The sequence below is a fragment of the Puntigrus tetrazona genome, chromosome 13 (assembly GCF_018831695.1).
Source record: "Puntigrus tetrazona isolate hp1 chromosome 13, ASM1883169v1, whole genome shotgun sequence".
NCBI lineage: Eukaryota > Metazoa > Chordata > Actinopteri > Cypriniformes > Cyprinidae > Puntigrus > Puntigrus tetrazona.
Genome location: NC_056711.1, coordinates 7,858,591 through 7,883,260, shown reverse-complemented (window position 1 = coordinate 7,883,260; position 24,670 = coordinate 7,858,591). Strand labels below are relative to the sequence as shown.

Genomic DNA, 24,670 nt, shown 5'->3' with positions numbered 1-24,670 from the left:
TGGCTGCACCGAAATTCGACGCAAAATGTCAGCTGTGACGGATGATCTCGTGTGTTGGAGTGTAATTTTAACCGCTTCTGTCGGTGGAAGAACACATGTTGCTCCTGGTGGGTAGTCGGCATCATCAGGGTACGGATTTATTTCCGCATTTCATCCAATTTAGGGATGTTATTAGTAATAATGCAAGCGTGTTTAGTTCCCCCGGGCTGAATCTTAGGGATTTGTGAGGCTGTACCTGTAAGTAGGCCTGCTGGCAGCGCTGCACGAGCTGGTGGAAGGCAGGGGTGCGGAGGTGTGCATGGATGTGCGCAGGGTTTAACCTCTGCAGAGCCTCCATAATGATCTCCTGCAGGACGAACGGACTAAGAACACCTTTCGCTGCTCCCACGCAAAACTGGTACACGTGGTTCACACCTGAGGAGAGAAACCAATCGCTAATACACTAGGATTCTTTGCATTTAATTAGAAGTTACGATACCAATTATTATTTTAATCGGTGCAAAAATCACTGTACAATATACAGCCATTTCAAATAGTCTTTTTCTTGCAAGCATTGCTTTGCTTTTTCCGTTTATATATCCTCCCCCCCACTTACATAAAGTACAAAAAGCCCAAGACAGAATATCTTGGGATCAGAGTTATAACATAACACCTCAGTAAATTTGAGAAAGACCATCTTTATGAATAATTTATTCATGAATCAAACCCAGACCGGATGTTTTACAGTGGTAAATTAATCTGCATTCTTTGTAGAGTGAAATGTAATTATCATCGAAGCTCTGCAAGTGAAATATCACCCACAAGTTAAACACATTAGGTGGTAGAAATGTTAATGCAAACAACTGAAGGTCTGCATCTGTACAGATTACGTCCATAAAATGTGAGGCAAGATGTTTTATAGTATAACATTGTTGTACTGCATTTGGATGTCCTGTGCATTTTGATGCAGACTGAGAAAATACTGAACAGAAGGGCACAAAGTCATTACTACAAAGGGCCAAAATTAAAACTTTTATGAAGGGCAGAAAAGTATGTTACTTGTATCCAAATAGAATATGTCGTCATTTTTAAATAAAACTCAATAGTAATCTCTACTTTTCAGTGCAAAAATAAAACTGAAAATGTTCTAACAAACATTAGAAATGAAGATGTGCTTCAACTTAATAAATCACACAAAAGGCGTGTTGGAAACGAAAGCATTAACATTAAATAAAAGCATTATGCCATTAAATATTCTGATTAATCAACAGCCTTGTAATTTCACTTGTCAAGATGCAATTTAAGTGTGCTGACATTTAGTATTAAAAACAAACTGGATGTTTCATTGCAGTGTTTCAGACCAGAGCAAGTGGAAAATCTGGTGCAAAATGTGGGGTTTAAAATAAGTTATTCAACCCAGAATATCCCTTTAAAGGAAGCATGTGAAGGTCTATGTTCTTAAGCTATTCTTCAATTCCAGCTGGGACCATTAGCAAAGCAACAAGAAACAAACTAGCCATTTCGTAAAAAGCCTAACCCTAAGATTTCTACATTTTCAATTGTAACATTTAGGCCTGGCAACATGCTGTGATCAGCATGGGATGAAGCTCAGATTTAGAGGAAAGACATCAGAATATCAATAACTCTGCTGGAGATTCGCTGTAGAATCAGCTCTCCTCTCATGTCCACTGAAGGCAAGGTAAACTGCCAGCACATCATTTACAGTCTATTCCAGCAGGTAACAGGAAATGGACTTGTTTTTCCTAGAAGACATATTTCAAAAGATATGTAGGCATACCAAGACGCGCAGCCAGGCCCAACAGCCATTTGACGTCTTCGGTGTACGGGGGACTTCGGGAAAAGTTGTTTGGATGATCGTTGTGGGCCCTCCTTCCCAACATCTCCAAGGCCAGCATGCCTAAATGAGGACAGGAAGATTTGACCATCAACACTCTGTTCTGTACCACACTGTACTGTATCATGTATTGAATTGACACATGCACCCAACGTCCTACTCTCCAGGACTTATGAGTACTGATAAAACTGAAATCATGCCTTAATTAATATTTCTCACTGTGAGAGTTCTTTGTCAGTCCTGCAACATGGACTCAACCGATCTCTCCCTCACCTCTCTTGATAATTAATCACCACAATTCAGGACCAGATGGATCCTAATGGGTGCAAAACAGCAACATAAGGACAGGCAAGCCATGCCCTAAAGGTTCTATGTAATTAGAAATCAGGCGTCCTTACCGACTCTGTAGGCCGAGTGGAGGTAGTGCAGGCCCTGCTGGCTGATTGGTTGACTGTGCTGCTCGTCTTCCACAGGGAAGGGTGCGCTGACCAATGAGGTGGGCTGGGATGAGAGTCCTGGAAGAGAAGCCCCCTGAATGGCCTGGATGGCAGAGCCTGAGTGTACTCCTCCTGCTGGGCAAAAATAAAGAAGGTGAGGGAAGGTTCACGGTGTTTGTCTATAATTTTGCAAACTGCCAACAATCTCTGGTGAACTTGTACAGTAATAAACGCTTGTCTGCACTGATCTGAAGGAGCGCTAAATAATCTTTTCACTGGCCTTTAATTTTGTATTTTAAACTTTTCATTACCAGTGCCATTGTAGAGCAGACAAACACACAACAAACTTTTTTCTCTGTACTTCACCTCTGCTTTAGCTTGTTTAATAATATAGCTTTCTAAAAGTGACTTAAAATGAGACAAGCAAGCAATATTTCAGCCATTGACTATTACGAATATTGTTGCCTCTGAAAAATATGTAGGTCATTTAAGTCACTTTGGTCAAGATCTTCTGCCTGACTAAATTAAAAAGGTTTATATTTGTACATGTAATGACTGTCATCCAAAAATATTATTCCACAACTGGATGTTTCTGATAGTTAGGAATCTTGGGCATCTCACATTTTTTCCAATTCCAATTTTGATTCACAAGGAGCCACAAGCCAACTCTAAAATAACTCCAGATGAATTGTAATATTTTCTCACTTATTATTCTATCATGCCACGGTAATTGAGACATAAAGGCCTGGTTTCACAGACAGGGCTCAGACTAAGCCAGGAATGGATTAGGCCATAGTTCAGTTAGGACATTTAAGCAATTTATGTAATTGTACCTTAGAAAAAAAACATTACTGATGTACCTTTTGAGACAAAACAAAGACACTGATATGTTTTAATATTAATCAATACAAGTTTCTTTCGGTTGAAACAGTTAAGCCTCGTGTGTAAAACCGGATGCAAGTATCTTAGTCTGTTACCTGTCCTATGACAGAGGACTTTATGCTCAATATTCAGAGGAAATTACAAAATCCACACCACAGCGAACTTTCTTTGGTGGTTGTTATTGCTTGTCATTTTGAAAAAGCAAATGCAATTCTCATGAATGAGCTATGAAAAAAACATAAAATATTCATAAAATTGATTGAATATGTTGTAACAGTGTCCAAAATACAACATTTGCACCTGTATGGATTTCACTGTTAATGCAGTGAGCCAAAATAGTGAAATAGGATTTGCCCATATTTAACGACTAAGTTAATTATTTAGTAAATGAGCACCTAGTCAACGATTTCACAATGATATACTTCAATAAACAACATTTTCTGTGTGTGCTTCGAAACCAACCGAAGACACATCATGAAGTATTTCTTATGTCTTTCCAAAAATGGAAAAATATGGAATAACAACAAATGATTACAGTGCTCAGGTGACAGAAAGATTTTACATTTTTAAATATAGCCTAAACATAAAAAAAAAAAAAAAAAAAAAAAAAAAAAAAAATCGATAAATTTTTGATGTTAATCACTGGAAACACAGCACAGCCTGTGATTTAGTTTATTAGTAAATTAGTTTAAAGACTTGGTATTGATCCACAAAAATTTTCAAGTAAGATACACTAATCAACCGTAGTAGCCCTCTTGACCATACTGCAGGCTTTCTGAGATAAAATTAGTTTTGAGTTGGTTATATGATCTCAACATATGATAAAAATAAAATAAAAAAATGGCTATTTAAAGACCCGATTTGATTCTCTCGTGCAAATGTAAATCTTTCAAATTCATCAGATGAAAGTACTATTCATTTCTGTAAATTTGCTGCAAATGTCAAAAACCAGCATTCATCTAAATAACCATTTATAATATGCCCAAAATGTGTCTTCACGTTAAGATGGAATTAAATCTAACTTTGTTATTACCTGCAACAGTAGTGCTAAGAGGCAGGGCTGCCTCTGCGGTATGATAAGGGTGGACAGCGATCTGAGTCATGGACGGCACTGGGACTCCTGGGAAAGTGACAGCAGTCGCTGCCATAGGAGGATGAGGGCCAGTAGCCACAGAGAACGGGTACTGAGCACCAATAAAAGCAGGGTGCATTCCCTGAGAAGACAAACAGATGCTCTTAAAACCAGGTTGATACGTCTTCCTCGAGTCATATACCTGCCGTTGAAAAATTAAAAAGCCACAAAATAAAAATTAATCCAAGGGAACAGTTGTAAAGATCATCATACACACATAAGCAAACTATCAAGAGTCTTTTTCCATTTATATTCTACCAGGAATGCATAGCTGACTGCCAAGTAAGAGTCTGCATTAGCGCTTACGTTTTGTATTTATCACTTTCAGTTAAATGCAGACAAATAATATTACAGACTGAAATAAAAATCCTAAAGCACAAATAACTGAAACCCATAAATCATATCACAAAGAAAGAGAGCTCATACTTGTGGATATGCCGCCCCTGACACGGGGAAGACAGCAGGACGGGGAACGTGCTGAAGAGGGTGTCCCAGATACTGCGGGGTGCAGACGGTGGGCAGATGAGTTTGGATGGTGGTGTAGGGATGCAGGCCTTGCGTGTGTGCCATGGCTGAGCCCGGCAGCGCGTGTGACTGGTAGATAGTAGAGCCGACAGAAATGACAGGAACTACAGCGGCTGCCGTCACTGTTGTAGTTACAGCTGCGACACCTGAAGAGTCCAATACTCCCGTGTTATCCAGGATGCCACAGACTCCCTCGGGTGGCGTTCTTCCTGCTCCACCATTGGCCCCACAGCGGCCGGACCCCTCTCGTTGGGCCCCAGAGCCTCCGCCCACTGTTTGCTCGTACAGCCAATACCACTGGTGAGCCACCTCAAACAAGACCTCAGGATAAACGCCGCCTCCCTTTGCAGCCTCCTCAACCGCCATGCAAGCTTTCTCCAGCATCACATTATCCTAACAAAAGATCAACAGACAAGTGTTCTTTAAAAGGCAAAAAACTGATGATTATTATATAATTTGAGTAAAACTGGTGGATTAGGATGTACAAATGTACTGGGATGTAGGCTGTGCTGAACAATACCTGCTCCTTGCACTGCACCAGTGCTCTCTGAATCTCGTTGGGATTGAGGGCGTGAGCGTGAGGCAAGCAGCTCAAAGCCAGCTCTGCTGCAGCACGCACCATGTTGGGATCTCGTGCTCGTGAAGCGCGGTCGGCAAGTGACGCCACCTCCGGAGGTGTGAGGTGCCCGTCCCAGCATTCCACCAGGATGTTGAGAGCAGCACTCCCAATCTCCATGGCCTGGCCTGGGAAAACAAAACAGAAGAATTGAAAATTAAGCAAAAGGCAGGTCTGCCCACCTCTTTTCTAGTATACTATATTAACTGCATTATCTTATCCGTCCATCTATATCCACGCATCCATATATATCCATAAATAAAAATATTCAGAAAATCACCTTAAGAAAATCATTTGTCTTTAGCACTTTAGTTCATTTTTATATATATATATATATATATATATATATATATATATATATATATATATATATATATATATATATATATATATAATAGGTAAAAAAATATATATCATCATTTTACAAAACTAAAAATATATATAATTTTGACCTCTATTGTTGGCTATTACATATATGTACACACACACATACACATACATATCTATACATATACATATATATCCACAGCTATATACCAATCCATCCTTCCCTGTCTGCCTACCTATCCATTAATCCATTTTTAATATACTCTGAAGTATATTAAAAACGATACTCTGAACCCAGGTTTCTGAATTTTAAAGATTACATTTGCATTTCAAGGGGATAGTAATAAATCATATTGAAGTTTGTGATCCCTGCAGATTATGTAATTATCCCTCACCTGTAATCCAGGATACATGTGAGGAATACGTTCTTGACAGCCAGTTTGGAGAGACAAAATTATGCAGGCCGAGGGCATACAGGCCAATTTCAAAGGCACACAGATGCAGGTTGCGGTGGGGTCCTTGATGGCCTCCACTGGCAGAGGGTTGAGTGAAAATAGAGGTGGAGCTGTTTCCACCAGCTTTAATCAGCACAGTCTTGGCCAGCTCAAAGTAAAAATGGGCAGCTGCCTCGGATGGCTGGTTGGGCACGTGTGGAGCATGGCATTCAGGCCGGCGGCCTTTATACCTAAGAAAGAAAGAGGTAATGTATGACAAACCGTAGACATGGAGGATCAGAGAATTTACCAAATTAAAGATCGAATTGTTTGCCGAGGGCTCAAAGAGTGATACTAATGAACAAGCTCTCAAAAACTGAGAACAAATCCACGTAAGGTCACAGGCTTGTTTCACCTGCTGGTGTCAGTACTCTTCGCTCTGGCTCCTCCTCCAGCTCTGCGTGAGCCACTGGATGATGATGAGCCAAGTGAATCAGAGGAAGAGCTGCTAATGCTGTCACTGTCCTGGCCTCTCCCCCAGGAAGCAGCTGTCCAACCACCTCGGAGTGGACGTCTACTGAGGGTAGGAGAGCTGTCTGAGGTGGTCTCTGGAGCACTGCTGTCAATGCTTGCCATGCCTGAGAAAACACGTCAGAAGAAACATGATCTTTTCACGCTCATAAATTTATTTATGCACAGTTCAAAATAATAAGTCAATACATTTGTAATATACAGGTAATAACTTAATATTTGGAAGCATTTATTATTTAAAAAAAAAAGGATGACTAAGTGAATATGTATGAATTTTTGCAGTGGTATTTGACCTCTTGTGACAATAATAAAGATCACAGGTGTTGCATTAAATGTTCTCTTCTGTCCAAGTAACAAACCCACTGTCTCTCACCGGTGTGTTTCTTTTTCTGCCTTACAGGTGACCCCCAGCAGCGCGTGCCGTATGCCCCACGGCCCCCCAGTGCCAGACGACTGGGCACAGTGCCCTCGGGCTTGAAGGGCGCAGCTTCGCTCTGCTGCTCACAGGAGGTCGACTGCGCACCCTCTGCCAAAACGAAGTATGAGAGAGAGAAAATTAAACTGGGTAACTATAAACTCCACAAGGACCCAAGACAATAGCCTTTCAGCAGTGAATTTCCGTCTGACATTTAAGTGTCTACTCGTGATACTTTGGTAGATTTTGTTCACCTTGATCTCTGTTGTCAGCGATGCCCTCTCCTGTCACAGTGCTCTGAACTCCACCGCCCACCAAGTTGCCCTGCTGCCCCGCCGCTCCCCCACCGGTCACACCCTGCACAGCAGCTGATGTCGCTGAAGGGGTGTGCTTTGAAACTCCTCCTGTGGCTCCGCTAGCACCATGGGTGGCATGTTTAGATGGGCTCTTTTGGCTGCTGGTTGCTGGTTTGCTTGAGTAAAATGAGCTCAGAGTCTGAGGTTTGTGTGTCTGGCTCTCACGATCTAGAAGCTTGTCCAGAATCTACACAAGGATAATATCAAACATTAATAGTGTAAGGCATGCGTCGCATTTTAAACATTATACCATGGCAAAGACTATAATCAGCATGATTATAGATGCTCCTAAAGGAATAGCAAATTTGAATAAATCATTTATATTCAAAAGTCAGTAAGATATTTTAAAGAAAATTAATACTTTTATTTAGTATTTTATTCAACTTCAGTACCAAATCAGCAAATTTATTTATTTACTTACATTTGATTTATTTTGTCTCCGACATTTTTAAAAATTGTATCACCCTCAACGCTTCAGCTTATGTATATTTTATTAACTACTTGCCTTTTTAAGTTTGCTTTGGTCGTCTTTATAAGTGATCATCAGTGCTAGAGCCAGGTCTCCTTTCTCTCTCCGTGTGCCTTCGCATAGCAAAGGATGCTCTGCCTCACTGACTGTTGTCTTCATACCTTAAAAAACAAAGAGTAAAAAGAGAAAATTTGAGACGACTGAAACAGAAAGAAAGGGAACAGCCTAAACAAAACACATTAGTGGTTGGTTTTATGATTTTTTTTTAACGCAGATCGATTCTTACCAAGAGCTGCCACAGCTGCCTCAAATCCTAGCTCCTCATCACCAGGCATTTCATTGTTACGGTTCCGGCTAGGAGGTCGAGAGCCCGTGGGAGAGACCACTGCAACAAGCAAGTCAAAAGACAAAAATCATATGAAAAATGAGCATGGGGATTTGGGGGATTTTTAAACCACTTTTTTTTTCTTAAAATGGTAGGGAAAATGTAGATGTGTGATTTACCAGGGGTGCAAAGTACATCAAATATGAAGCTTGCCAGCATGAGGGGCAGAACCGGTCGATAGTCGCAGAAGTTTCCATCACGGAGCTGCTCTGCTCGGTCCCTTATAGAAGTCATTTCAACAAGACCCAGAGGAATCTTCTTCAGCAGAGCCACCACCTCGGACTCCTGGTATGCCAGCTTCACCTAACACAAGAACACAACACCTCAGTGGACGAGTTTAAAACAAGACACCAAAACGATATGATATTATATTATAGACTTCCTAAATTAGTCACAGCCCCAGAAAGAAACTAAACTGTCATACTAGCAGACAACCAGATTTATTGGATGAATGTGATTTCTGATTTACCTCCAGAGCTTTAGTGGAAGCCGGTGGTCTCTGCAGCTCCAGGGAGAACATACCAGTGTTGAATGCCAGGTTATGGAGCTCCAGCCTCTCACTCAACACAGTCAGCAAGAAAGCAACTTTAGACAGGGTGTTAGTGGCCACCTGGGTCTGTTTACTGGTTGACACTTTACTCTTTTTACCCTAAACAAGACGGGGAGAGATAAAAAGTGAGAACCAGCATGATGCCACAGGTAGAACCTTTAGGAAAACACTGAAAGTGGTTTCGCTTACCTTTGTCTGCGGCTGCTCTACCTTCAGGTCGGGTGGGTTAGCCAGCAGATCTCGAGCAAGTTCAACAGCCAATCGGCATGCTTCATTACTATAGCCATGAGCATAGAGAGCCTCTGCACAGGCAAACAGTATCTGCAATACACCATTAAACCAATGAGAATCTTTTAACATTCATTGCAATTTAATCAAAAAAATACATACATACAAAAATATATTACAACTGTACAAATGCTGAATTTAAGGTCATAACAATCGAAAATAATAAAACAGCCAGCCTCCATTTGAGTCACATTTCATCTTTTTATAAAAACATTTATATAAATAATTCTCCGATTCTACAATAAATCAAATGTATCAACAAATGGAGCCAAAAAAGCATACATTGTTTAAGTATCTCTTGTTCCACTGATACAAAGATACATGGTCACATTAAGCTCTTGCTAAGTCCTAATTCTGGACCCTACTTTTTAAGCACAAAGTGTGTTAAGTAAAAATGTGTTACATTTTTTATAAATAAATTAATTCACCTCCATCCTGCCCTCCTGCTCTAGAGGTTTAATCCCAGCAAAGATGTCTGGCTCTTCTTCGTGGTTGCTGTCTGCAACCCCTCTATCTGCTCCCTCTTCTGATGCAGCACTCAGGTAATACGCCTGATAGTCATCTTCACCCACAGCATCTGCTCCTGCTGCTGCCTCAGCTGCCTGAGGTCCTGAGGCCCCGCTACCATCTCCCTCTCTACGGCTCCGCTGAGCCTTGCTGGGGAGCGATCCAGAGGGGCGAGTATCATCCACAGGGTCCTCATCTACTCCGTTCTCATCCAGATCTGCCTCCACTTCAACCTCTTTCTCCATAGCTACCACCACTGGAGCTGCAATCGAGCAGGCATGAGCATCGGCAGCAGAGGGCAGCACACGTTTTGTCTCAAAAGCACGCTCTTTTGAAGCGGTACCGCTATATTTGAGTGGCTCCCGGAGTAGATTGCTAGGTGAGGGTAACATCTCTGGCGGAGGAGGAAGGAAATCAAAGGTGTTGGAGGCCTCTGCTCCGAGCGCCAGGCTGGAGCCATCATCCAGACTCAGCTCTGCCATATCAGGCTCTAGAGAACTGTCCTCACTGCTAGTTCGCCGTTTAGCGCTGGGGTGCTTCCCACCGACGCCACTCGAACTTCCACATGAACTCTTGCTGCTCTGTGTAAGCTTGGCTTTGCTACCAGCAGATGGGGAGGAGCTACTGGCTTTATACATGCCTTTACCTCCCTCCTGAAGTGAAAGGGAGACTCTTCCACCAAGACAAACCAGCACACCTCCGCTGTTCACGCCTGACACTCCTTTCCGCTTGCCCACAATGGTTTCCTTAGGGCGGACAGCCACCTCTTGCTGGGGAAGATGGGAGTTGCTCCGTGACTTGTGTTCAGAAGTACCTTCTGATGTTCCACAGCGAGCTCCTTCTGTTTCCACACTGGTCCCAGCTTTAGAGCCCCGCTGCTGCTGCACTGCCCTCGCCCAACAAAATGAGGTGTTTTTCTTATCTGCGCTGCAATATGTGATACCAGCTAAAGGGTAGGCCACTTCCCAGTTGAAGTAGCAGCACTCCACAGCTGGTTTGAATCCCTGGAAGAGTTTGTCAAGGGACTTGCGGTGCTGCCCCCGTTTCACGATCTCTATTACCTTCAGGTGCCACTGTTTTAGCTGGGCAGCAAGTTCCAAACGCCTGAAGATTCACAAATAGACAAGCAAAAGAACATTACCTTACCCATGCAGTGACAAATACTGCTTTAAGCACTGTAGTTTAAAGTCACAACAAATATGAAACACTGCTTAATTTTCTAACAAATAGTTGAGTTTGTACTATTTTCGAATCCATTCTGTCAATCTCAGGGTCTGGCGGTAGGACTTTTAGCTACAGCTTAGCATAGATTATTGAATCTTGATGTGATATTTTGCAGCACCTGAACATACCAGGGGTATGTTCAGGTGCTGCGTAATATCGCTGCCTGCTGTATCCATGGTACATGGTATTATTACGCCACAATGAGTGTAAAAGTGCTCCACCAGATCCGGAGTTCAGGAACTCAACTGTTTAACTCTAGGGGTGTTCAAAAAAAGTGTTGTGTTTCTATAAACAGCTTTACCAACTTGCTCACCTCTGGGGGCTCATGGTAGGGTCTAGCACTGCCAGTCTCCATAAGACAACCATTTCATCACACATGCTGGCACATGCATGTGCTGCAACCTCTGTCTGACCATTACTACGACCTGTGTGCCCACTAGCACTGCTGTGAGAAGCAGATGTCCTCACGCTATACCACCAGCCAATAATCTAGAGGGAATACAGAGAGAGAGAGAGCATTAGACCATCATTAGAACAAAGAAGTCATAACTCCAAACAAATTTTAATGAGATACAGTCAAAAACAAAATGTCCTTTCTGGACTTGACTGTACTGATTAAACGTTAAAATATATAATTCTAAGACTAATAATTAAAAATAACTAAAACATGTTATGTCTGTTATGTGGGTACTATAATTTGAAGAAAAAAAATTAAAGAGTAACTTTACTTGTCACTCCAAATGCCAGAATACATACAATAAAAGTTTTTTTTCCCTACAAAATAAACTTGTCTGCAAAAAAAAAAAAAAAAATAGATAAATTGCTATTTAAGGTTCCCACAAAATTGCTATTGTTTTAATGCAGGCATAAATGTGACAGGTGTCTACATCAGGATGATGCAATTTTTTACACATGAATCTGTCACCCTGGTGTGTGAAACAAAGCCGAGTCCAGTTTGTACCTGTTCATGGGTGAGACACTGTTCGGTGAGGATTTCTAACAAAGGTGCAGCGTTACTATCTCTCCTCTTAAACATCTCTCTGACGATGGACAGAAGGTTCCAGATGCCCTCTGGCTCTCTACCTCGCAGGGGCCTCAGCAAACAAGCCCATTCAGCAGCTGCCGGAGGCTCAGTGGATGACAGGTACATGGAGTTCACATCACTGAGAACAACAAGTGACAAAAACAACTTAGTTCTGTCTGTTGCTCATCCATCTGTTTGTTGTTCATCTTTATCCACACATATAAAAAAAGATAAACAACTTATGTTGTTAACTCTCTTTAAAAAAAACTGAAACAAATGTGTTAAGCCATTGTAAATTTGAGGTTGCTTTTAATGTTTCATATGAAACTTTGTTTTATAGGTTTAAAAAAAAAAAATCTATGAAAAAGCACCTCGCAGGGAACCTGCTCAAGTATACGTATGCCCGTTTGGGAACTCTTCTGCGGAACAATACAGGTAGAATCAGACCGGCTGTTTTTACCTAAACACAACAGGTGATGGGCCACAGAACTTGTGCAATGTTTTCTTTATGTTGTCACTGAGGGTGGATTCATCTAGATACCAGGTGCTCTGGTCAGAAGCTGAAGGGCCAGCAGTCGGATCTATTAAACCAATCGTTGGAAAAGAAAAATGAGGATTTACAAGGTTCCCATGACTTCAGAGAGAATGAGAAATTTAGAAATTCATTAATTGTGCTTTGTAGGTCAGTCCATACCTGGGGCTCCACACACGGTGTTAATAGCGGTAGACTGGGAGGACAGAAGCTCATCTAAAAGACGCTGAGCTGTTGGCAATATCTGCAGAAACAAAACAGCGAATCATAAAGCCAGAAACCAATGTATCAATAGAGACAAAGAAACTGAGAAAAAAAAAATGTTTTGAGATGGTGGTAGCGAAACAAATGAGATTACATTAATATACCAAGCATTTAAATATTATTTTGCAAAAAGGATGCTTTTAAAATATTTTTCAGAATTGTACAATCATTTTTATAAATATTATTTCATGAGTTTTACTCCTTAAACATACACACATCATGCAAATTAATATTTTAATATTATTAATTACTTTTATCTGCCTTATTAGTGAACCACGCCAAAGCCATGACTATAGAACCATGGTACAAATCAAACTGTGAGAAATCTGAGCCATCACACCCTAATAAGGACAATGAGGCCACTGTGTGCACTTCATCACAGTTATTTAGAGCCATGCAAAGAAACTTAGGAGCTCAGAGAAGCCATGAGCAATGAGGCCATCTCTACAATTTATAAAAACGAATAAATAATGCATGTCTCACCTGCTGTGGGAGCTCACTGATGAGGTATTGTGCAAACTTCTGGAGTTGATCCCGCTGTAATCTGGACAGGGACTCTGACACAGGTGCTCGAAGACACACCGCAGAAGCCTATAAACAAACACATGCCAAGAGTTACTGATATTTGAGGTTGACATTGGCCGACATACATAACTGAAACCAAGCTTAATTGCTTTAACTCCCACTCACTAGCGCAAACTAAACCAGAAGCAGGCTGCTCATTAGCAAACACTCTGTGCATTTCTAATGTGTCTGGAGGCTTTGATGCCTTCAGGTGGCTGTCCCAGTGTGCCGTCACCTGGTACTATCCTCCAGCATGAGCAGAAAACCCCTCATTTGCAAACGACCCATACATAATATATGAGCTCCAGATAGACAAGCTTTGAGCTGATCAGAGCTAATTCTCTCTTTAGCTCATAGTGAGGTTATTAAAGAGAATGCAGAGCGTCCCGTGGGGCAGCACTGTGAGTTACTGGAGTGAAATGTGTTGGCTGTATTTGGGAGATGGAGGACGGGGGAAAAGAGTAGGGTGGATGAAGGATGGACCTGGAGATCTGCACTAAGGAGGATAAGGAGGACGGAAACGTTTAGGATTCCTGGACAACACCCCAGTATTGCTGAGTGCGGGATTAGCCACGTGGCTGAGAGTCTAACTCTCCGCATACTTTCATACGCAATCAGACACACGAATGTATTGTAACTCAACAGTTTTTAAACTTCTTGATGCTAAAAGATGCCAATTATGATGAGGCACCCACCACTCTTCCTAAACATAAAAAGGTAATATATTTTATTCATTAAAACATACTTAAGTGCGAGAAAGGTTGTTTGCATGGTACTTTAAAGAAACGTTTTTTTTTTCTAAAATGAAATTATAAAAAGGTACCACGCTTTATCTGTATTACAATAAATACTTTTATACATAGCTTTAAACCAAATCAAAATAGATTAGCACTTTACAGTACAGGGCACTGCAATATTGTAAATGGGTTTCAGGTTTGGGTTCTTGCAATATTTGACAATTCAAGTCAATGACAAATATGAAGAGCGCTGCCCAAAAAATATAAATGCATGCATCAAGTCATTAAAACTAGCTCGAAGAGAACATTCCAGATAAAGGTTGCCCTGTAATTACCCTGTGGTGACTACTCCAATGCAGTTTAAGGGACATGATGTTCATTTTGGTAAAGATTAGGACCATTAATTATGCTTTTAAATCGAGTTAAAAGTTAGAATGTTTTTAATGCAAGCTGCAACCAGTTTTTTTTTTACCAGCACAATTAGGATGGTGGGATGTTTAGCTGCAAGTCAGTCTGACAGCTCACCACACAAGCCCACGCAAAGAGTTAAAGGGCACAGAGATGATTTAAAAAAAAAAAAAAAAAAAAAAAAAAAAAAAAAAAAGAGGAGGTCTAATGACTGACACACACAGTTTATCACTAGTGCATGCCTCTCTAGTTAAATACACAAACACATCATAATCCTTTAGTTTGTCATTTTGAATTTAATGGCAGGCATATTTCTATTTATCTTGTTAAAATTTGAAAAAGCATGAATGCGCTGTACTTTGTGGCGGTCTCTGTGATACTGTTGAGTAGGTGGGCTAAATGTCAAACCTGAAGCATTTGAACTTCAGGCTGTGATGTGAGAAAATGATAGGTATCCATAATGATAGTTATCCACTGGCCTTAACGTGCGAAGCAAACGTAGACATAGTACATCGAAATTAAAGTGGCAATGTTTTAATGCAAATACTGTTTGGCTGGCAAAGGTCTCACAAGCAGAGTTTATACAACTCACAACAGCAGAAAACTATTTGCCAAGAGACACCTAACCTACAAACATGCATGTCATGTTGCAGGCGCTACCTAAACGGTTTCATTCCGTTGCTCCTTCTCTCCTTTTCTAAATTTACAGCGGATTTCTAGCATCACTTACAGGAAACCGAACAGGAGAGCTGTGTTTGTTGTTTACAGCCAAACTAAATATGCAAGAAAAAGTTTATGCAAAATAAGTTTGTTATAATTTCCCCCAACGGCAGCAAACAGAAGACAAAGCCCACATGCAAATGCTAAACGCCACCCACGGCCCGGGCCACCGGGTCTATCTGACTGTGGCAGGCCCTCCTACGGGGGGGTGGGATATCACAGCAGAGCAGATCCTTCCCTCCACCCTCCTGACTCCACAGGGAGGCATCAAACCTAATCAAAAGCTTCTCAGTGCTCTCACGCCCACGGTCACTCAGCGCAGATAGAAACCTAGAGACAGATCGTGCATGTGCTGTATGTGAAATCCTCCCCACAGATATGTCCATCTGAACCACGCCGTGGTGCACATTAAAATCCGCGCATATATGTTGTTCTGAGACATTTGTGCCTTAAGTAATTGCTTTTTGTTAATGCGTTCATTGCTTTTTGAACCTTAAGGGAACATTTTCAACTATGCTACAAATGGATTTGCAGAGTTAGTTCATAAACAAGCACATTAAAACACGCTTTATTGTAAAGGTATTTTGCAGCAGTTGTTTACTTCAAAGGAAATAAAAAGACAAAAAAAAAGCAACAGAAATACCAATAAACGTTTAGGACAATTATTTTCAAATTAAGACACTTATAAAACAAAACAAACAAAATAACTTTGCATTATATTACAATATAACTAATATTCTGTACATCCTTAACAGAGGGCATAAAGCATATCTAAAATCACTTACATTGTGAATTCTAAAGAGGCAGAGGGCCACAACGTGGGCACACCATTTGGCTCCTGCTCCACAGGTACAGCTGCAGGAAGTGATGCGGCAGCGGTCAAACATTACTGCCACATTGTAGGCTCCTTTTGATTGGCCAGCCTGGGGTGACACCACTGTGGCACTGAGATGGAAACCTGTTTAAGAAAGTAAAACCATATCTTTGGTAACACAAACTGACTCCACTCAATTGAACTACTTCATTTTCCTTGCACTCTGGGTAAAAATGTTCATGAAATATAGCTGTGAAAACTTTTGTTTCTGGACTGATTATTCAGAAGTCAGGCCATATGTAGCATTTTTTATAAAACAAACAAAAACAAGAGCGCACATTACTATATTTGCAGTGGTTTTGTGGGGGGGGAAAGAAAACAACAATCAGGAAACATTAATGTTTAAGTCTGAGAGAATTTGCTGACTGTAAAGCTGAATGATATAACAGCAACTGCACTGTACACAGACTATACAGGAAATGAAAGACATCTGAGATGGAGAAAGAGAGTCCCAATGTGTGTGTGGAGAGTTGAGTTTAGGGGGTTGGCCAAAAGCTTTTACCACTGGACAGCGGCCAGCGCTCCTCTGGCCAGTAAGAGCAGAAGTGGGGGTGGTGGGTAGTTTCAGCTTATAGCTCCCGTTCCAAATTCAACGGGCCTCCTCAAGCCAACTCTACTACACCCCCTCTTTTGTCCCTTTCAGTCTACCTGTTAGTGCCAAAAGCACCCTTCTATTCCTTTATTCCTGACCCACATTCTCCTGTCAGCTGTCCCGGCTAAAACAAAAGGCTCAAAGAATTTAATAATCAATCTTGATTTAAAAAAGAAAAAAAAACCTTTGTATAAAACAGTGTCTTTCTTTAATTTAGTGAATCACTGCCTGCGCCAATAAGCACATCACGACTGCAAATGTCACTGGGTTGTCACCAGTTGCACATCATGAAAGAATATAATACTGGGTTGCATTGACGGTGATGTAAAATGCATCCCTGAAATCTCTCACTGAACTGATAATTTACCTCGCACACACCATAAACAATTAAGTAATTGAATGTGCCTACCTGAGTCATATACCAGCCCATTAGAACTGTATTCGCACTGTGAGGTTAAACAAAGTGCAAAGGGAAGAGTTTTGGAAGCACTTCCCTTTTAGGTGCAGCTGTTCTGTGTCAGACCGTTCTGTCTCCACTCTGGTCAACTGAGTGAGAACGTTTGATTTGGCCTTGACGGGCAGTTGGGAAGTCAGTGTAAATTATTATAAGGGAATTTTCAGCATATAATCCATCATCACCCTCCTAAAAAATAGCTAGAACCAGGCACTTAAGAGTGTTCAAGACGAACAACAAAATGAAGTTTTGGGAAACAAGCTAGTTCGATGTTTATCTTCTCAAAAGTCTAGATGACTGAACAGCGAGATCAGTGTTATTTTTAGAACTACTGACACATCTTACCCTGAAGCATCTTGACATTTAATAACTCACTGTTAATCTTGAGCAAAAGAAATAATATATATATTTGACAAATAAAACATTTTTGCTTTAAAAGCTAAATTAAAGTGCAATACTAATATGCAAAATACACAAATGGATATGTTCGGAGAGCAAGCTGAACAATATATTGTCAATGCAATTTCTTTGTATGTCTCATTTATGAACATTAAATTGATAAAAAGCAACAGTAAAAAAATTCATAACGTTACAAAAGATATCTATTTTAAATGTTTGTTTTTTTTATTCAGCAAAGAATCCAGATGTTTCCACTAAAGAATAAAAGAACAACATTTTTGATGATAAATGTTTCTTGGGAAGCAAATCAGCATGTTCGAATTATTCTGTCTGTAAAACCATGTGATTGTGATGACGCTGAATATTGAATTTTTCGTCTCAGAAATGCATTTATTTTTTAAATTGTTTTAAATGTATTTTTAATAAAAGAAAAAGTTGTCAAACAGAAGAGATTTCTTTCAAAAAAGATTTCTTTAAAACCCCCCATAGAGCCGACAGTATACAGTTATGTTTGAACCTTTATGTACACTCCGAGGGCCGTTTAAACACTATAAGTACGAAGTACGAAGGCAGACCCCTGGAGGGTGTGAGTGCATGTGTGCAGGATAGGTCAGGCTTGGGCCAGCTGCATCATGATTTCCCTCTGCTGCTGTACGGCCCACTTGCCTCCAACAACAGCATTCATTCACAGCCTGGGCTCAAATCACTCACACATACACTTATTGCCATTTTCTCTCAGGCCATATGAAGACGTAGCACTAAACATGTACAGAGCCAAAGACCGGCCCCTCGGGGCTGAAATGACTCTCAACACAAAAGGAGGTTTATTCTAAATGCTATTTTAAAATCTGCATCTTGTAACAGTGCTTTAACGTCGAAAGTGTTTAATACAGCAAAGCAACTTTCGGAAGCCTCTGCTCAAAAACCAGCACTTGCGGCACGGTAGATGTGGGAGGTCTTTGATTTCTCACCTATCTGCAGAGGGTCTTTCACAGCCCTCACTCTATAGAGCTGCTCACCGCGCTGAAACTCATCGGGGCTGCCATTGGCCAAACAGGAATATAATCTGCAAGGACACAGATAAGAAAGAAAATAAACTGAGAATTCTTTAAAAAGGTAAATCACAAGCAAAGCAAAGCAATGGCTGATATTATATTAGCCATCACAAAACTTTTACCTGATGTCCTCCTCGTTCTCTGGGAAGCTCCAGTAAGCAATCCGCAACTGCAGCTGCTCAGGAACAGGAGGATAGACCTTTTCCACCACCTCAAATGGAATGTGGAACGCCACCTGCTTGGCAGACAGCTCCACCAGAGGGATGACTTGTCCATCTAAGAAAAAAAGTTATATGAGTTAGTTTTCATTGAAGGTGAACAACATGCTCGTAGACTGAAACTAGTGATCAATCAATGGATATTCAGCAGCAGTTCAAAGAGAAAATTTGAATTGCAAAAGTTCTGCGAAAAATACTTTCGATATTGATATCAATGTGACTATTCTGAAAGAAACTAAAACAGCCATGCAGTAATTGTGAGAAAAGAGTGGGTAGATTTTTAGATCAATAAGATTTTTGCTATAGTGCAGTAAAAAGTGTTTTTGAAGCTGTAAATAATGGTATTTCTTCTTTAAAATTTGAAGAGTAATTCAATGCGTTACGTGTCATTTCTTTGTAATTATTTGTAAAATATACTACCAATTCCTGGCTGAAATGTGTTTCAATGAACGCTATTTGTTGCATACAATTATTCACTGGTGACACTCAAAAACTGAATATTTTACATAATATCAGACAAAAATGGAGAACCAGACAGAATCAACCAAATTTTCAAGCTGGTGTGAACAGGCCTTGATCAGTAGGGTGATAAAAATCGCTACTTTCCGGTCACAGCCACTCTACATTAAACAATCAAAAATACTTGGCGTTACAGGCAAATAGCTGAACAATAGTCACACAGATGGCTGCAGTTCAAACGGCTCATTTGAAAACGAAGGGAACAAAACTGAGAAGTGAGGTTCAAGACCTCAGGCAACCTATTTTGTTGTAAACCAGACTGTTCATATACACTCAAGGCTAAACAGAGAGAAAACAGGACAGCTGCCAACAGAGACTAAACGCCGTCCGCTGAGAGGGGTGGGGGGGGGTGAGGGGTTCAAGTATCCTGCAGGGTCCTGGATTCAAGTCACCAATTTCCTCCAGACAATGATAAGAGTGGCCAGGCTGTAAGAACGAAAAACACTTAAGACCAAAAGACACTCCTTCAAGAGCAACTGAATATTTGTGCCTACGGCCTAAAGTGAACTCAGGCACAGGTTTCAGTGCCAGCGCATATAATGAAACTTTATTTTCTACACCGAGCCGCGGGGCTGTAGTGACATACTTATCTCATTAGTTATTAGTAAGATCCATCTGAAATGAACACCAAACATCGGGAGGTCATTATCATAACAGAGCTTTAGGCATCGGGACCATAATCCACTGCACTCGGTCACCTTAGAGCTGAATCTCACATTACATTCAGGCAGACAGCATTGATACACTGTCACTATAACAATATAATTGAGATCTCACATGAAACCATGCTCCGTTTTTCAACATTACATTATGACCACAATTCATGTCATGCTCACTACCCCCTTTAGAGCGGATTTATTGTTTTTATAAAATAAATTCACACTAATATAATAAAACATTAAGAACACAAGGTCACAAATGAACTTGTAAATTGCAAGTGCACTTTGTTTCAACCTTTGTAAGGACAATTTTTAATATTACCTTCTTAAATTGATTTATCTAAATCCGCCTACTCATTCAAGTAGAAAACAAGTGACTGGCTTTTGTCTCAATATCAGCATTTGTGGTTTTGTCTATTTAAGAGCATGTGCACAGGGCAGGAAGAGCATGCTCAAGACTGCCAAGACACACTAAAACATAACATCTCTAGGATCATTCAATTAACAGATTTGTTCAAACGTGCTGATTCATTCAGGAATTAAACAATTGACTGCGAGCAAGACACCAAATTTTTCAGCCTACTGATTTGTTTAAGAACAGGAATAAAAATAAAATTCAGTGTTGCTTAAAGATCCTCAAAGTCTTTTCCGAGCTGATATTTGAAACTGCACTTCATTTGCAAAACAAAAGAAAGAACTTATAATATTGTGCAAGCTACTCAAAACACACCATATACGTTTTTCTCAGTCCTTCTCTAATAACTTCAGCAGAGCTGTCCATCCATTTACACAAAGTGTGACCATTTAACTAAAAATTAGTCAAGTTATCTTAAATCAGCCACCCTTAACCATAATAAGCAACTGTTAAGTACTGTCAATAAGAACTACGTTCACAAAATTATTCCAACGTGCAACTTAATATGTTACCATTAATCTACATACAACCTAGTATTTGGCAGTAACGCAAAACATTAAAATAAGTGTTATGATCAAGGAGTGGATGTAAAACCACACTATTACCAGACACCCACATAATCTAAAACCAACTGCCAAAAGATTAGACGTTAGACTGCTTTGGAGATGAATTACCCAGACCACAAGAGTACGTTATAGACAGACAGTGGGAGTCATAGAGACAACAACTTCACAGGGGACAGGTGACTCATTAAAGGTGCTGCCAACAAACAGCTGCTCAGCAACAAGATGCGTGTAAGTGTGAGCAAGATCCCAATGAATCAGGTGGCACACTCATAGCCAGTTCTGGCCGACTAAACCATGGTGACCAACAGAAGAGGAGTTAACACAGGCTGCGAGACAGCTTTGTCTTTTGTGAGGCCGTGAATAGGTGAGACAGTCTCTCATGAGTGGTCTGCCGTCCTACCGCTCCAAACTCTACCGCCCGCTGCCCAACAACCAGAGAACAAAGACACCCGGCTCACAGAGCGCTATATAAACAGCCACGTCTGAGCGATCGTGTTCCCTCAGTTCCAAAGCCAAGAAAACGGGCACGTGAAATACCCCCGATTTACTTTTAGACCCGATTCGGACAAAAACCAGGGGATTTGGTGTCTCAAACTGGGCCGTGCAAGATCGGCAGCGTTATGCAGATTGATCAAATGGGGCTTTTTTTGTTTAACCACAATCCTCTGCTCTGAGGCAGTGACCTGCACAAGACAAAGCTCTTTTTTACAGCCCTCTGCTGCTTAACTCCACCCAACCCCCCACAACACTCACTCGCTCTCAATCTAAACACCACACAAGGCCTCCCTTTCCAAACTCTCTTAACTCATCCAACAAATGCTACACACTCCGCTCACGGATCCGCAGCCCCGCAGATCTCTGTCTTCACGACTGACAACCCTCTCTACACATGCACAGCACGGGGGCTTTTGGTGGGCCGGAGTTTCAGCCGTTTAAAGAACTTGCGGTAATACAGAGTGACTGACCAAAGTTGTTTCAAACATCGCTCTAACACATCACAGTTGTGCTGCAATATCAAAGTTCTAGGCTTACAGCTTAGAGAGGCGTAAAACTGAAGCGTACTGCAAAAGAATACTTTCACAGAGAGATTTAAGTCAAACCAGGAAAAATAACTGCAAAAAAAAGTTATTTTGATCAAAGTTGGGGTTAAAGCAACATTGGATTCCATTGACTTTCATGGTTTGGAGACAGAAAAATAATTAAATCGTTCGCAGAAGAAAATAAGTAATAGTGAGTAAATGACATTTTGACTGTCTTTGTAACTTTACTTCTGCCCTCCTAAGACATTTTACTCACCTGTGACATTCAGATCAAAACTGATTCATATTGAAAATGTACTTTAAAGAAAAAAAACGTTAATGAATATGGATGCAATAACACATATTAGTAATACATATATCAATCATTTAAAAACTAAGCAAAACGGGTCTCCTTTCCTGGTTCATTTCAATCACTTTGGGTACTTCCTGATATCTCTCATACATTTAAAGAAACTTCTGCATTATTCTGCTTTTAGTTAATGGATGTTGTGCACTTTGCAAGAAACCCCTTTACCTTAATTCATATTTTACAAATAAATCAGTCTGTAATAGTCAATATGGTCTCACTTTGCAAAACCATTGCAACAGATCCATTAAATGACAGACGCAAACCAACTCACTGTTGTAACACAGGTGTTTATGAAAGTGCCGTAATGGTTTTAGCTGCCATTTAGAGATAAAATGGAAAATTACATCCAAGAGGCATTTCACACCAATGAGTTAAGAAATTTAATGAAGTTACACATAAATTATTATAATATAATAACCAGTAAAAAGTACTAAACTAATTTGTCGACACAGGCCTGCGTATGGAAGATCAGTTCAGCTTGGTAGTTTTAAACATGCAGGCCACATGATATTGTAGCCCATAAGTTAAGAATACAACCCGAGGTCAAAGGTGCAGCCATGCCAAGGCACGGCGTGCTCACATTACAATGACAGCACATAAACCACTTCACAGCACAAGAAGACAATCTTCCATTACCTTTAATCTTCACAGTGGGTGAATTTGGGCCGGCAGACTGTTTCCTCCATCCTCTCCAGTTCTGGCAGAGACTTTCCGCCTCTGATATGAAGGAGCAAAGGGAGTCCTCCTCGAAACGGTCCGAATCTTCAAAGGAGAACCTTTCCCCGTCTTCCCACTCAGCAAACATCAGTTCCATCACATCCGCTGTGTGGAGACCTGAAAGCTTCAACTGAACGTGCCTCTGCGCTTCTGTTGTTTTGAGAGAGTGACACTCGCTCAGGGGGAGGGGAAACTCACACTCAACCCAAACACCGTGTGAGGGGCCCTGCAAAGTCCCTCAAGAAAGCCTGCGTTTCCTGAAACTATGTATTTTGGGTGTCAAACGGAGGATTTGCACATGACTGCAGTGCAGTTAGGTGAAGTTAATCCATGCTTTTAGAACCCAACTGCTGGAGACACTCAGGGGTCTAGTTCTTGAGAAAAGTGACACAACCCATAGCTAAGATTTTGCGAACTTACTTCAATTTTTCAAACCTAAATAAGTGTTATCTTACATTGTCAAGAGTGGACATACACGACCAAAACACCCCATAAATGTATCAGACATTTGTTGAGGTTTAAGCCTTATGAAAGAAGATTTTGAACTCAATAAGCCCCTCACCAGTGGCCTGACTGCCCTAAAGTTTCCAAACTACATAGCAAGTGGCGTTATTGACAGCAACTGTAGTGGCTTGCTTAGTGAGGTTTAGGGCGTCTTGTCAAGCATGAGTTCTTTTCACTTCAATTTTAATTTAAACCCTCTCTCCTCTGTTTGTCCTATCAGCTGAGCCTCGAGTCCCACAGCTGCTCTACGGCTAACAAAACAAGATAGCGCCGAAGAAAGACCACGTCCCCCAAGTACACCTAATGACCTTTCGCGGGTTTGATTCTCCTCGACGAGGCCATATCGCAATAGTAAACCCGCGATAACCCAAAACAGCCCCGGTACGGTTGTTTTTATTTCGATCGAGGTAGCTCTGCTAACTCCTAAAGGCTAGTCGGTTAGCCTGCTAGCTTTCCGGCTAGCCCGAAATCCCAAACACTTCAAAAACTGTCAAAATATTCGCTGACACGGGCTGTGCTTATGTCCTTACAAATATCCAGATGGAATAACGCTTTTTTGGATGTTTTGGCACAAAAGCCTTGGTCCCTAATCCGAGTCTTGTCGATCCACTGGTTACCCAAAACAAACGACTCGCCAGCGCTTCTATCTCAGCATTGTGCCTCTATTTGGGTTTAAAGAAAAATCAGACGACTAAAACGTCGATTTGACCCCTCGACCAGGACAAACGTCCATCCGTGGAAAACATAATAAATTGTTTTTATGCCACCTCTAGCTGCCCCATATGTGTCTTCTCCTTTGTGTGTAAAAGCTTGTCATCCGCCTGTCTTCATGTGCCACCGGCCGGCTCTTTTCTAGTCCTCCGTTTCTAAGCAGCCAGCGCTCTCTGGATCCAAAATGTCTTTTTTAAGCCGACAATTTGGAGTCGAGATCCCCCTATTTTCTCTGTCCTGTCCCCCCTCCTCTCCTCTCCTCTGCTCGGGAAGATGAAGATGGCTCTCCAGCATCAGCTGATCCGCACTTCCGCTCGACATTAAAGCCAGACAAACACCAGTCTCTCGTTTCGATGCAGTTTGTCTTGCATAACACATTATGTGCCTGTTATTTGTCCATGGGCATGCAGGTCTGGTGCTAAACGATGAGCCATTTA

The 24,670-nt window shown here is 41.0% G+C and overlaps 1 protein-coding gene across 6 annotated transcripts in view; it reads right to left on the bottom strand.

The window, feature by feature from the left end:
• Window positions 1-24,563, bottom strand: part of zswim8 (zinc finger, SWIM-type containing 8) — a 27,993-nt gene extending 3,430 nt beyond the window's left edge. Inside the window, exons 1-25 of one of the 6 annotated variants that reach the window (XM_043254773.1) lie at window positions 22,938-24,560; window positions 18,658-18,811; window positions 18,452-18,546; window positions 15,947-16,119; window positions 13,216-13,323; window positions 12,631-12,712; window positions 12,397-12,517; window positions 11,874-12,075; window positions 11,226-11,401; window positions 9,610-10,792; window positions 9,083-9,214; window positions 8,813-8,992; window positions 8,463-8,646; window positions 8,245-8,343; window positions 7,995-8,119; window positions 7,388-7,676; window positions 7,092-7,244; window positions 6,603-6,825; window positions 6,149-6,438; window positions 5,331-5,554; window positions 4,712-5,203; window positions 4,187-4,427; window positions 2,233-2,406; window positions 1,778-1,897; window positions 236-414 (exon numbers count right to left, since the gene is read on the bottom strand). In XM_043254773.1, the coding sequence (XP_043110708.1) occupies window positions 236-414; window positions 1,778-1,897; window positions 2,233-2,406; window positions 4,187-4,427; window positions 4,712-5,203; window positions 5,331-5,554; window positions 6,149-6,438; window positions 6,603-6,825; window positions 7,092-7,244; window positions 7,388-7,676; window positions 7,995-8,119; window positions 8,245-8,343; window positions 8,463-8,646; window positions 8,813-8,992; window positions 9,083-9,214; window positions 9,610-10,792; window positions 11,226-11,401; window positions 11,874-12,075; window positions 12,397-12,517; window positions 12,631-12,712; window positions 13,216-13,323; window positions 15,947-16,119; window positions 18,452-18,546; window positions 18,658-18,811; window positions 22,938-23,115 (5,577 nt within the window). In that variant the 5' untranslated portion in view covers window positions 23,116-24,560. Of the gene's footprint in view, window positions 1-235; window positions 415-1,777; window positions 1,898-2,053; window positions 2,151-2,232; window positions 2,407-4,186; window positions 4,428-4,711; window positions 5,204-5,330; window positions 5,555-6,148; window positions 6,439-6,602; window positions 6,826-7,091; window positions 7,245-7,387; window positions 7,677-7,994; window positions 8,120-8,244; window positions 8,344-8,462; window positions 8,647-8,812; window positions 8,993-9,082; window positions 9,215-9,609; window positions 10,793-11,225; window positions 11,402-11,873; window positions 12,076-12,396; window positions 12,518-12,630; window positions 12,713-13,215; window positions 13,324-15,946; window positions 16,120-18,451; window positions 18,547-18,657; window positions 18,812-22,937 lie in introns of those variants that run through there. The other 5 variants (XM_043254774.1, XM_043254775.1, XM_043254776.1 and 2 more) reach the window with 5 other exon arrangements.
• Window positions 24,564-24,670: the final 107 nt, after the last annotated feature.